This window comes from Notothenia rossii (genome assembly GCF_949606895.1).
Source record: "Notothenia rossii genome assembly, chromosome: 1".
NCBI lineage: Eukaryota > Metazoa > Chordata > Actinopteri > Perciformes > Nototheniidae > Notothenia > Notothenia rossii.
In genome coordinates this window covers 13,445,761-13,460,556 of record NC_136912.1, presented here as the reverse complement: position 1 = coordinate 13,460,556, position 14,796 = coordinate 13,445,761, and the positions used below count along the sequence as shown (strand labels likewise).

Below are 14,796 nucleotides of genomic sequence, written 5' to 3'. Positions count from 1 at the left end.
TGTGATATGTCACGATATAAATCAAATGATAGTCGTGTTCATTATCTGTGATGGTACTATCACACAAATCTATAAAACACACACATAAAATAAAAGCCCCCGGTTTAACCCCACTTAAATAGTTCTTAAAATATATCAGTAAAAATACCACTACTCAATATATTTTAAGTAATATTCAGAAGAATTGGAGCAACACTGAATACACACACACACACACACACACACACACACACACACACACACACACACACACACACACACACATTCCTCAAGACCTGTTTCTGTAGCCTAATGGCAGCTGGTGTATCACAAAAGAGGCTTCAGCACCAGAGGGGATGACACATGCACTCATAGACACAAAGGGCACAAACACACACACACATAGTCTCACTCTCTCACTTACACACACACACACACACACACACACACACACACACACACACACACACACACACACACACACACACACACACACACACACGCTGTATTCGGACAGACGGAGGGCTGTTTTTATGGCTTCAGAACATCAGGTCCTGACCCCGACCAAAAAGCCATAGCTATTATCAGTGTGGGAGTAAGGCCACGTTTTCATTGTGTGACAGGTACACTTCTGATCTGCTTTGTTTTGATGTGATTCTTTCAGCGTGTTTACGACCAAATCTTTTTCTCTCTGTGTCACGTGACCTCTCGGTGATGGCTCTTCGGGTTGTACGCATGTTTGTCCCCACGCTGAGAGCTCAAGTACGTTTGGCGTGCGTTGGTACTCGGGATGAATTTTTGTGTGACACTGTGGGTGTTTTTGCAGCGCTGCAGTCCACTCAGCCTCTGTGGTGATCCAATGATAGGAAGCAAGCGTGTCCCTTTGTTGACCCTTACAGAGCTGTGCCCCCCCCCCCCGAACACTATCACCCCTCCACCCCCCCCGTCTCTCTCCTCCTCTGCCCCTCCATCAGCCTCTCCTAGGTTACTCTTGGCCAACTCTGGCTACCTGATTAAAGGATTAGTGAGGCTGATGGTTGTCAGTGTCCCCCCTCATGCTGGCTACACCTGGAAACCTCAGGGAGGCGGCAAGGGGGAGTTCACACTTTAACTCACCCGCATAAACCCAGAAGCATACATACTGATTGTTTCATGTTCACACGTGGACACACACTGTACTGCAGGTCCGCTCTGAGTTTCTCACACTGGCCTTGTTCAGCAGAAGAGTGGAGAATGTGAAGGGAGGGCCAGCAGGGCTAGCGCAGGGTTACCTCCCTACTCTTTATCCCGCTCCTCTAACCTCCCCCGTGCCCCTCCCACTGCTCCCGATGCCCTGCCAAATTCATATATCCCATAATCGTGCTGAGTCGCCATGTCAGCGGCACTGTATCAGCCCCGCTGCTTTGTCTTGCTCCTGCTTGTCGCCGCACTGAGACACTGCCTCCTGCCATCCCTGCAGCCAGAGATCAGATACCGTGGATGTTCACATGCTAACAGATGTAGCAACCTCCCTACCAAAGCATTTCTTTATTCCAAATCACACTGCTGCACCATTCAGGTGTACTACTTACTATAGCCTAAAGTAGGACCGCATTTAAGTATATTAAGCCACCGAGGACTTTAGAGAAGCAATTTCTGACGATGTAATAGCTCTCCATTTAAGAAAAATAAAGCCTGCATCAGTTTCCTTTTTATAGTTTCTAATATTTCTATAATGGTGGCCTTTAGTGTTTTGTGTAATATGCGTAGAGGGGAGAGTGCCAGGGTTTGATTCTGCGGATCGACTCGGGACATTCCTCACGGATGCCATCCCCACTATTTTTAGCGTGCTCTCTTGGCCTCACCTCTTGAATTTGTTTGAAAAGTGAGTCAACGGCTTGTTTTTGTTCCATCAGGCCATTGTTCATGTGCTGAAAAACGACTAGCAGGAGAGACTCTGTCATCCAACACATGGAGTTATCATCAACACAGAATAATAAGCTATGATTTAACATTCAAAGTGTTCCAGTGTCTTCCTTGTTTGCTTCAGTGAACCCACATGAGCGGCAGAAGCCCTCCCCAAGCGACAGTCTGACCTCGCGGTGCCCTCATGCCCTAATAATTAAACAGCGAGACGCTAAAAGGCTCAGCTCAGCTTAAGAGGCAATGTTTTGGCTTCACTGTTCAAGCTCTAATTCCAACACCTTTAAACATGTATGCTGGATGTGTAATTGATCTGTACATATGTGCGAAAGTCATATTTTGTGGAGATCAGTTCATAGTGATCTGGGGCTCAACCCCTCGTCTGAAATAAAAAATGCCAAGACAAAATGACTACCTTTTCTGAAATATGTACAGTGTTTCCCACAGAATTTGATTCTATTTGTGGGGGCACCGCACCGCACCCCCCCAACATTCTTGTTGCTCTGTGTTGCGTTGTTAATGAGTGAAACACAACGGAGTTGAGGATCTGTGGGGTTTATTCTCCCAAAAATATAATTTATAATTTAGGCATCTAGCAGACGCCTTATTCCAAAGCGACTTCCAATTACAGGGACATTCTCTGGAGTAACCGAGGGCTAAGTGCCTTGCTCAAGGGCACACTAGTAGTGGTGTTCCGGGCAGGATTTGAACCTGCAACCTTCCGATCATCAGCCCACCTCACTATCCGTTAGACCACCAAAAAAAAAGACAATAATATATATCTTTTTTTTTTATGAGATCCATTTGTGGCGGACGATATTTAATTGTGGCGGCCCGCCACAAATAAATCAATGTATGGGAAACACTGATGTATTATCAGGCTTATTGAGCATCCTAACATGTCTGATTCAGCAGCTGTTTGTTTCCTTCATATTATTTTCACTTTGCTGTTGTTATTCTGAACAGCATGCTGCTATGTTGGGAAAAAGGAAACCTTTTCAGTGTTTAGGAACGTACGCACGTCAGAGAGAGTTGCGTTTAATGATCACCAGTTGTGCACATATTTTACTTTTATTCCTCCTCAGTAGTACCATGAAGTATTTCAAAATGTTTCACTGATGAATAGCTTTCAACAGAGATTTTCTGTCCAGAGACTTTGAATATTATTGTACACTGAGGACAAGTCTATTGTGTAGATCTGCTCATAGCAATTCAATCAAATAAAAACACTTAATCTTTTTCAATCTTATCTCAGCTTTACTTAAATTATTTGACCTTTTTCGAGGGTTACGTGTTTGTTCTCAATTTTCTTTTATAACAAGTCTCTAAAGATTGAGCGGGTCTTACAGGATACGTCTTACTGAGTTTAGAGACTTTTGATGCAGATGTGTGATTTGTGAATTTTGGCTGTATGAACAAAATGAACTTGACTTCTGACAAAACACATTATATGATGTCTTTATTTGATATCCAGCTACAGTGTAATCACCTGTGTGACTATTCTTCAGTCATGGTTTTAGTGGAAGACGTGCAGTATGCAAAAAGTCCGCTCCAATAAAAGAGAGGCATAAAAATACAGTCCAGACTAACTGTATTAGTAGCATTAGTAGACAATGAGCAATCATTAGTTGTAGAAGGCGTGCTCAATCTATTTACTTAAGTAAAAGTCCTTTTACCTTAATTAAATGAATGTGATTGCAATCAAAAAGAAGAGAAAACAATCACATGCATAGGTTTTCTTTTCTGGTTAGTCAGTTTGTAATGCTTGAACGGAAACAATAACCTCTTTTACTGTGAAAGTCTTCGTACTTAGATCATCTCTTAACAGTTTAATCTTTGCAGACGTTTAACCAGAATGTCCTCTCTTTCTTGTTCAATCTTCTGCTGCAGAGAACAGCAAAGACCAGTACCAGAGGGTGAAAGTAAAGGCAGAGCCCATGGAGGTGGACCCGCCCCCTGCAGACCGATGCCCCCCGGCCTCACACCGGCTGGCCTTCAGCACTTTAGGGGCGAGTGAGAAGACGGAGCCATTGAGTAACCTCCCGGAGACGCTGGCCCGCCCCCAGAAAGACCTCTTCTCCCAGGACATATCGGTCAAAATGGCCTCTGAACTTCTGTTCAAACTGTCAGGTATGTTCCTTCCAGACATGTGCGAATCCAGGCACACAGTGTTCTCCGAGCAAACACACACACACACACACACACACACACACACACACACACACACACACACACACACACACACACACACACACACACACACACACACACACATGCACACAGCAACATGTTTTCTTTTCCCCTTGCAGCGTAAACCTTGGACAGTTTCTGATACTGGACCATAAAACCCACATGTTTCCATTTCCATCCTCCGGTGGCTCTGTTGTAAAGTCGAGGTTATATACGACATGTAATGACATCCTGCTTTTTTTTTACCTGTGCGGCCATGAAAGTGACATTGAAGCGGCAGACAGCTGTTTGTATTGCTAGATTAAGACAGAGCTTTGAGGTGGAACCATTGTCTCCCCCCAGGGAAAAGCTGCAGATGTGTGAGTGTGTGTGTGGGGGGGGGGGGGTCAGGCTTTTAGTCCTGGGCTGTGACCCCCAGCTCTATAAGGCGAAGCAATCAGAGGCTGGATAGAGGAAGGGGCTTGTGTAAAATCGTTTCCCTCCTCTTGCTCTCACACATATTCACAAATTCACACATTGGCAGTCTTTCTTTCCCACACAGTCTTGCATGCACACCTTTACAGGCTCACACACGGCCCCATGGGGAGTGGTGTCTGCACAAATGCCCCCTCCTCCCTCCCTCCCCCCCTCCTCCCTCCCTCTCATTCTCTTTCTTTCTCTCTCTCTCTCTCTCTCTCTCTCTCCCTTGACTCGTTTTCAGACATGCCGGCTCAAGCACACTTGGCTGCACACGCTCTCCCCCTGCACTTCCCCTCCACTCCCTCCTCCCTCCCTTTACATTTCTCCCGTGCGGCATCTCCATGGCAACGTGGAAAGAGACTTCTGTCCTTGGCGAGCGGTGTGACGGAGTGGGGTGTTTACAGGGGGGGGGGGGGGGTGCAGAGGATAAGGAGGGTAGAGAGGGCAGCAGGGGTACAGAGTATGCCACCCAGGGAGGCCAGGGCATCGCTAGCCTGGCAACAGAGAGGCCCCCACCCCCCACCACCTTTTAGAGCCGGGTCTGAATGTGAGGGGGACGGGAACAGAGTGGGCCGCTGTCACACAATGAGCAATCAATATGAATTACCCAGAGCAGGAGGACCTCAGAGACACATCAGTAGCAAGGTCGCTCTGAACACTGAGATGGTTGCAGCTTTGAAATTCCCTTCAGTGCATCGCCTTGAAACTCACTCCCATTTTCATACACAATGTATAGGGCTTTTTACGACTGAATGCTGAAAAAAACGATACTAGCATTAGTAAAATATAACTGTAGCAATTCTCACTTTACATACCACTCATAAACCTCTTTACATTTTCTTTATTTCATGCTCAATAACTCTTAACAGCTAGGAAATGGCTACTTTGTAGTTCGTAATATGAGCTTCTACTGTGTTGTATCTACAGTAGAGTGATTCTCTCTGGAGGACGTTGATAGCTTCCGTTTTATTTGTTCAGTTGTGTATTTACTGTAGAGGTGTAACAGAAACTGTACCTGCCTTGCACCTGAACAGAATCAACTTCATGTGTGATTAAAGAGTTGGGATCTTAGGTATGAAGACTGTAACGTTTGTGGAACCTTAAAGGCATCTAGGTCTTTTTGAAAAAACAGTCATTAGGCGCTTTCACACCAAGTACTTTGCCGTACATAGTTCATGAAAACTTAGTTCATCAGAACTCTTTAGTTCTGATGAACCAAAGAGCAGATCGCGTTCACACCGGGAAAAGTCCCTGAGGGAGGGTTAGGCAAATGAGCCGCTGACGTCACTTTGTCATCTTCTGCTTTGGGTTTACTGGCAGGCCACAAACAACTTCACGGCTTATACTGCCACCCGAAGTCCCGGGCCGAAAGTCCCCGCAGTTAGGGACTCGCTTCAGTAGAAGCTGGTGGGACTCCCAGCAGCTTCTACTGAAGCCTTCAGAGTAAATCGCCAGAACGCCGACACCACCTCATCTCCCCCGCTCCCACGTTTTATTTTTTGTTGCCATAAGTTAGACTCTCTCCGTTGGTGCGCTGGGCTAATGCTAATAATGCTAATGCGAACAAATAAAATGGCGGCTTCAAAAAACCTTTTTGGAGTTTTACAGGGCGTGGTTTGCAATCCGCCCAGCCAATCAAAAATGGGAACCTTTTTCTCCCGCGAAAGTCCTGGACTGAAAAAGTTCTCACAAACTAAGTTCTAGTTCTGGATCTTTTTGGTGTGAACGCACATTTTCGGAACTATACTGGGAAAAGTACTCTGGTGTGAAAGCGCCTATTGACACTTTTTTCTCTTTATGTCATTGTTTTTGTAGTGATGTTTAATTCAGTATTTCCTGCACTCTTTTATATTCGAGGTGGCTAACCCGCCTCACCTTAAACAAAAATGGCCAGGAGAACATTTCACTTCCTGGTGAATATAGCACTACCATTATTAAGCGTCTTTAGGTGTCATAATGCGCAGGTGATAGGTTGATCGATCACAACTTTTTGTTGTTCTATCAGAAAAAAATACATACTTTACGATCATAGGATGTACAGAAGAACTGAACAGCTAGTTACACTCAAGTGTTGAAGTGTAAAAAAGGTTTTCACTGATGAATAGCTTTCAACAGCTGTTTCTGAAGACTGAATATTATTGTCAAAAGGAGTCCTCGTCTATTATGTGGATCGATACTGTACATTGCAAATCAAAGTAAAAACCTTGGAGTAAATCTTTATTAAACTTATCTCATCTATACTTTTCATTGAAATTATGTTGGCAGCAATAACTCTTGGCTGTTTTTGACGCCACAGTCAGAAACGTTGAGAAGTGTTTGTAATGTTTTATTTCCCCATTTACAAACAAGAGTGTTACCGTACACAAACACACACACGGGCCATCTGGTTTCTCTCATCTGACCATCTATGCATGTTTTAGTTTTTAAAGAATCTTTTCATATTGGTGTTGTTGGGCTAACTTTCGGCCCACAGGTCGGCGGGCCCACCAGAGAGACTCCCACTTCTCCAGATGGCCAGTGCCCCCCCGCTGCCATGGGCAACCTGCGCTCTACCAGCAGAGTTAAACTTGAAAGAATCAGGATCATATAGTGTTAGTTTCTCTTCTATAGTGGCCAATGTGCAGGGAGGCTTTGGGAAATGTAGTAACCATTTCTAACAGATAAAATAAATTATAGTGGCATATAAATCAAGTGTGCCGAGTTTAATAATTTATTTTTAATTAAAACAATGTTTTGTCTGCTTCTGTGTTCTTAAATGTTCTTGATGTGTTCTTGTAGTTTATTAAATACAACCCACATTATTTCTCCCACTAACTGGATTTCGAGAATCGTTACTACCCAGTTACTCATTGGAAATACATTTTAACCCCTGTGTCTCTGCAGATCGTCCATGGGGATGTTATTGTACAGATTTATAAAAACATTTTAAATATGTTAACGGCATTGTGTTATATTTTTTTATTTCAGAAAAAGTCAGCAAAGCCAACAACCACAAAGACAACATGGTGGGAATACACAGGTGAGTCAATAACACCCAGTGCTTTTGCTTCATAATGCATTTTCTCAAAATCATTTGAATACAGTAGGTGTTAAATGTAGTAGCTGAGTAACTTTTAATATTATGTATCGTGTTTCAGTCCGTTTCTGGATGAGTGCTTCAGACAATCACCCTTTAACTCTCGCTCGAAGAGCTCTTCCCCCGCAGAAGCAAGCTCCTCTACCAGGGCACTATTCCACGGTAAGACGCATGGGAAACACACACACACACACACACACACACACACATACACACACACACACACATTAATGCATACACACAGGAACATACTGTAGTAGTAGTAGTAGTGGTAGAGGAACGGACATTTCTAGCAGTTTCTTGCAGGATCATAGAACACGGATGGTCAATATATTTTACTTCTTTACTTCTTAAACATCCAAATCAATGAAAGGACTGAGGGAAACACATGCAGACAGCAATATGCCTTTGGTAAAATGATATCAAAGAACTTCAATTTCTATTCTAGCACGAATTATATGAATCCTATCACTTTTATAAACCATGATTATTTTATTTTCATACCAAGTCCTTGTTACTCTTTTTAAATATGCAAACCGGGTTCCGGTGGGACCATTCAATTAGTCGGAAACAATCTTGATGATCAGATTATTCACGTTTTGGTCATTTTTCAAGCAGTGGACATTAAGGCCCAAATCACCCCCTCGACCCTACCCCTCCGTGACGGAGTGAACTCCGTCTGTAGCCAAAATGAAGGCCCCTCCATTAAGGGTTAAGGGTGTAAATACAGCGGCTAGCTTTGGGACGGCCTCCCCTCTCTCCGGCAGAAACAGGAAATGCCGTAACTGTATGTAACAACGCTTTCAAATCAGCATCGCTTAGACAAAAAATGTAAATGAATAACTCGAATAAAACTCCAAACATCTTTCATTGTGTTTCAAAGCTCTTTTAGTTTTAAACCTGATGTTTATAAGCTTCTTAGTTTTTGTAACAGTCTGTGAATATACACAACTTTATAATAAAATGCACACATTTACCTTTTTCTAGACTAAACACAGGTATGATCCTAAGTTAAAACATATGAGGTTATCATGAGGTTGTTAACATCGCAGTTTATCAGTGGATGTTTGCTGGAACTACTTGTAAACAGTGTGTTTCCTGACGGACACACACAGCGTGACTCCGGTCAGGTAGAGACCGGTCTCCAGTCAGTACCGATGCAGACTCGCTGTTTGAGGGCTTGATAGCCCACTCCCCCTCCACACCGCTCCACACTCGTTGGTTTGGAACAGCACTTAATATGGCGGACCCTCTGTGCAAAATGGAAGGGTAGGGTGTAGGGGGCGGTTTGGGATTGGGCCTTAGAGTCTTTAGGTTCTGGATGTTGGTTAGACAAATCAAGCACATTTAAGACATTATCCTGGATTCTTTAGTGTGAAATGTTTTTTTTAACATTTCAAAGACTAAACAATTAATCAAGAAAATAATAAAAAGGTTTTAATCTTTTTTTAAATAAATGTTAGTTGCAGCTGCAGTTTCAATATGCCCATTTGTTGTTTTACACATAGACTATCTCCTCCGAAGAAATAATAATAATAAGACAGAACAAATGTATCTTCAGCTGGCTCAAACCAGACGTTAACTGCCAACACTCATTACGGCTGCATCCTTCATAGTCCAGTATCTTCAAAGACGAGCATCAAAGTCTTCCAGTTATTCTCACTGTAGCTTGAAGAAATAACTGATTATGCAGAAGATGCTCATTACACAGTTTCATACATGTGCATGCATATACAGTTAACACTCACGCACACACTCTCTCCCAGAAGCTTTGTAGCCTGCCGTGTTACTCAACCACCAATGAAGACATCTCTAAATCTGAGTGTACAGCCACGAGGACACATCTCAATTAACCACCTCACACTTTACATGATCCCACCCCCCTCTCCCCGTTTCATATTTAGAGCTCCGTCCTCTTCTCTGCCCTCTCACACATTTCCCCAGCCCGGAGGCCTCTGCCCGGAGCATCCCCCCTCTCCCTCTCCTCCCCTCTTCCCTGGCATCCCAGAACTTCCCTCCATGTTCCTTTGGCAGTGAGAGATCCAGAGGTTAATTAGCTTGTGCCAGCTTTGCCTGTCCCTCTGCCAGTTAATGAAAATCTGATTGGCTTCTGGGTGTCAAGAGTGTCCTGAAAGTTAATTCGCCCAGCCCACCTCCCCTTTCCCTTGTGTGTTTAAGACTCTGCTGCTCACTCTTCTACTGTAGTACTCATCTCTCTGCGTCATGTGTCTCTCTCTATGCCTGTACATTTTCTTTTCTTTTTTTCCCTTCTTTTAATCTTCTCTTTCTCCAAAAGTATTTCTAGTTGCAGTTGTAGGAAGGCAGACTTTTATTACCCAGATGTTCTGTTCAGTGGTTGGTAAACCTAGTAACCATTCCTGTTAGTTGACACCACCTTTCCCTCACAAACCAGCATAAATACAGTCAAAGGTTTAGCTAAGTTTATTAAAGGACACGATATTGATTATTATTAGTACACGATTATTATGGTTTGATGAATTGGAAGTTAAAATAGGTTGCTGTGTTGTAAATTATATTTTGTATTTGACAAAACAAGCAAATAATAACATAGTCTTTGACAATTTCAAATAAGGAAAAAAAAACCTACGTGTACTTTTTTAGTATATATCATATGATATAAATGTAAAATTGTGCATATTTTCATTTTGTACGCACGAATAAGTGAGTAATTTTGCTTTAATCTGAGGTTTAGCACAATCCTTAAATGTATTCTTTATCCCTCTGTCTGGCTCCAGCTGTAATAGCACTAATAAAGCCATTAACCACCTTCAGGCTCACGCCACACCCTCACTGCTTTAATCATCAGTGTGTTTGCGGGGTCGTGGTCTTTGCCGCCCGGCTTCTCCTCACCTCGTGCGACCAGGCCGTCCCTGAGTCTCTCTCTGAGTCAGGACAAGTTAATGCTTTATGTGCTAAGCTTCAGCTACACACACTATAAGAAGATACTCCACAGGGTTGAGGAATAAAAAACCCAAATAATAATATGATCAAATTAGGAAGAAAGTAGCACACATGCATTTTGCCTTTATTGTGTGTCCCTCTTTGCCATTGAACTGCCTGTGTACATACCAAATAGTTTGCATATGAATACTAACTAATAATAATAATAATAATAACTTTTATTTATATAGCGCTTTTCAATAACCCAAAGTCGCTTACAAAAAAAAATTAAAAGTACAGAAAGGGGGTGAACAGGCAGAAGACAACATATTGGACAAGAAAATTGAACATGAACATTACATGTAACTACTCTCGGGAAAACAAGTACTATTTATTTCGCTTCACAAAAATAAAATCAATAAACAAAGGCCCACAACTCAAATGCAGTTGCATGTACACGGGCGACGGGCAAAGTGAGGATTAAATATGTGACTCAAGTAAAGAAAAAACTCTCCTGGGTTTATGAATCAGTGATTTAGTCAAATGTCACATCACTGTTTGGCAATGTGTGACATAATGCCTGAACATTCCAGAAAGGATTCTTTGCTTTTGTTGTACCTTTGCCACCAAACCACCTCATCAATGCGTTTTGTGTAAAAATACAAATGTAATGTTGAAAAGTGAGTTTAAAACGCGACCAAAACTTGCTGTTTTGTTAAAAACGTGGCATAAAGATTCCTTTTCTCTTTTGTATCATCCTTTGAAATGATCTCCATCTGCAAAGAATCAAAACGTTTGGTGAGAAGGAACGTTTTTCCACCCTTTATGAACGCTGAACGTAAAACACATTTTTAAAACAATTGTTCGGATTCATTGAATGTCAGTGTCAGTCCGTGTATCATGCTCTCTGAACAATTCATATACTAGACAAAAGTAAGAACCCCATTTCAATTTGCAAACAGTTGTATAGCCTTATTTAAAAAGTACATGTCTTTATTCTCTTGCATTACCCTCAGTCCTATGGCGAGGTTCAATTCAAACAGAAACTTAAATACTTCAGATTCAAAGCCGCCGAAAATAGTTTCTCTCTCTCTTTTAATTTCTTTGATTACGGAGTGTAGGGGGAGAGGGGGGGGGGGGTGACGTACAGTGAGGAGCGCTACAGTGAAGTGTGTGCTGCAGGCTGTAGAGCAGAGGACTGGTGCTGGCTGTTGACATTAAGAATGCATTTGCACTTCATCCCACCCGCAGGCTACACAAGGAGCATCTGTCAAATGGTAGCAGACAGGTTGAAGTCTTGTGGGTTAGCAAATTAACACACAGTGTATCAGTAGTTCTGTTTCACTGAGAGGGAAGGCAATGAGACTTTCCCTGATAGATTACACCATTTTAATTTGTAGATTTGGGCTATTCAATAATTGAACTAGATGTGTCCGTCTGATTCTCTTCATTTATTCTCTTTTTTTCGTTTATATAATCATTTAAATCTTCTATTGTTGGCTTTTCTGTTTGTCCTGTTGCCATTCCCCCTTTACCCGTCTGTGTATGGGTTACATCCAGAGGCAGAGAAAGCCCAACAACCTCCATTAGAGGAGAAACCAAGATATATATGAGGAGGTTATAGCTGTGTAAAAAGCATTGTATTCTGTGTTTGTGATTAGCTAGCTGCCAGGTTTTTGTAACTTCATAATTAGTTGACAGACATGAAAGAGCTTATAATCAGATATCCTTTATTTAGTCCCCCAGTTGGGAGCTTTACAGCGTAACAACAGCAAAGGGACAGTTCAGATGAAAGGCAAAAACAGAATTAGTAGGCTTACATATTTAAAAACAAGATAGTATATAACATAACATATAAGAAGCTAGTGAACTATCAGCCTGTATTTTTTTTCGAATACTGTCCGTAAGAAAGCCAAGCACATTCACCAGAATGTCAAAGTATTCCTAAATACAAATATTGAATGAACTAAACAAGACGGTATCCTATGTTGTATCGTTTTAGCTGTTTTACTGGTGTTAAATCTCATTAAAAATGGATGTAAATGGGGAGTCCTAACGGTTATGACTCATACTGTACCATGCATTTAACTGTTGCTACAACTTTCTCCGGTTTGTTTCGGACCGTTGCTGCATCCGCCCGTCTCCTACCGTCACTCTTACTATTGAACTAAAGGCAAAATGTGAAATTTAAGATTTACCCCGCTAATTCCAACAATACCACCTTGATCTGTGGCACAGTTTCAGCATCAGTACATAATAAAACAGCATTGGGTCTTCCTGCAGAGGCTTTTGTGTCTGCAGTGGTTGATGAGTTTGGATTTGTGCCTTTGTGCTTTCCCAGACTCGGAGAAGGACGACGGGGAGCTGGGAAACGGGATCGCCCAGTGGAGACTAAACGAGCAGCTCTTCCCCTGTCCTGTCTGTGGCAAAGTGTTTGGTAGACAGCAGACTCTCTCCAGACATCTGTCTCTACACACAGGTAAATAAAAACACAAAGAAGTTGTTTAAGCGTTGTTGTTTTTAATGTATAGCTGTTTGCTGTGTTTGTGCGTGTGTTTGTGCTTCCCACAGTGAGTAAATAAGGTTGACTAGACTAGATTACCCTTCCTTTAAAGAGATTACTACCATGATTAGTCTCACTGGGAAATCTGCCCGTCTAATTACCCAGCTAGAGGGATGCCTCACAGAGTATCTACACACACACACACACACACACACACACACACACACACACACACACACACACACACACACACACACACACACACACACACAGAAACACACAACAGTAATTCTGATGCAGTCCTGATTGGTTCCCTCATTCACTTTCTCTCTCACACACGGGAGACTTCCCCAGGATGAAGCTATACGCTCCCTTGTGTCCTGATTACACTGTGTTTTTTAAACTTGGCCCTTCTTTGCTCCCAATTGATCCATTCCATCCCATCACTGTCTTCTCCAATCCCTCCCCGGTACTTATTAGGAAAATAAATTAATGAATATCCTGCTCATGCAATTTTATTTAAAGCACATTAACGCTGGATTAGAATTTAATGCAACCTAGTTGGGATTGCAGACTAAATCACCGGGAGCACAAATGGAGACTTGTGTACAAAATGCCCCCACACAATTGGACATGCTCTCACATTTTTCGTGCGCACACTACACACACACACACACACACGCCATCTGAGAGTGTTGGCTGTGAACAGCTTGGCCACACCACAGAGAGCAGAAGCAGGGGCATATGTCAGTGTGATGGTCTTTTTGGTTTCCCCCGGCGACATAAAGGTTGCCTGGCTCCATGTCCTTGGGGCAAATGGTGTGTGTGTTTGAGGGGGGGGTTAGAGGTTGTGATGATTTGTTTCTGCTAAATATTATAATTTGATCCATCTAAATGTAATTTCATAGGGCTTGAAAATAAGGTAATATTGTGTCACCGTATCGTGGCATCTACAGGAATGTCCAGATGCTTCCCTGAAAAGTAGATTTTGTCAGACGACACATGGTGTTTTTTTCCTTCCTCTTTCCCAGGATCAGAGTTACAGTTGGGGTCAGGCAAAGGTGAGGCAGGGCTAGGCATTAAGCAATTAGGTTTAAGCTTGTTTTAAAGTCTCACAGGCAGGTAACTTAATAAAAAGTATCATCTGAGGTAATGTTTACTGTAACCCGGGGTCTCGTGTCTGTGTTTATTGTTGCAGAAGAGAGGAAGTACAAGTGTCACCTTTGTCCTTATGCAGCCAAGTGCAGGGCTAACCTCAATCAGCACCTGACCATCCACTCTGTGAAGCTGGTCAACACGGACGCCGAGCAGATCGTCAGCGCTGTGACCGCCGAGTCCGCCGAGCGCAAGAACTGCCTGTACTACTACAGGTAGTGAGAACACAGCAGACACACCCTCTGCGATGGCTCGAGCCAGTAGCAGAGGATACAGTGTTGGCTTTTAATACAATTCTATCTGCTGCTTGATGCCCAAGTACACTGAACACAAATATAAATGCAACACTTTTGTTTTTGCTCCCATTTTTCATGAGATGAACTCAAAGATCTAAAACATTTTCTATATACACAAAATAACCATTTCTCTCAAATATTGTTCACAAATCTCTGGGGGGGGTCCGAAAACCCTAGGGTTAAACCCTAACCCTAACATGTCACCCATTGAGCATGTTTGGGATGCTCTGGATCGGCGTATACGACAGCGTGTTCCAGTTCCTGCCAATATCCAGCAACTTGGCACAGCCATTGAAGAGGAGTGGACCAACATTCCACAGGCCACAATCAACAAC

At 42.8% G+C, this 14,796-nt stretch overlaps 1 protein-coding gene across 3 annotated transcripts in view; it reads left to right on the top strand.

Moving 5' to 3' along the window:
• znf827 (zinc finger protein 827) overlaps positions 1–14,796 on the top strand; it is a 65,652-nt gene that overhangs the window by 38,052 nt on the left and 12,804 nt on the right. For 2 of the 3 annotated variants that reach the window (XM_079646275.1, XM_079646274.1), the window contains exons 6-11: positions 3,772–4,011; positions 7,498–7,549; positions 7,668–7,768; positions 12,849–12,986; positions 14,042–14,071; positions 14,209–14,380. In XM_079646275.1, the coding sequence (XP_079502401.1) occupies positions 3,772–4,011; positions 7,498–7,549; positions 7,668–7,768; positions 12,849–12,986; positions 14,042–14,071; positions 14,209–14,380 (733 nt within the window). The remainder of the gene's footprint in view (positions 1–3,771; positions 4,012–7,497; positions 7,550–7,667; positions 7,769–12,848; positions 12,987–14,041; positions 14,072–14,208; positions 14,381–14,796) is intronic. The other variant, XM_079646276.1, reaches the window with a different exon arrangement.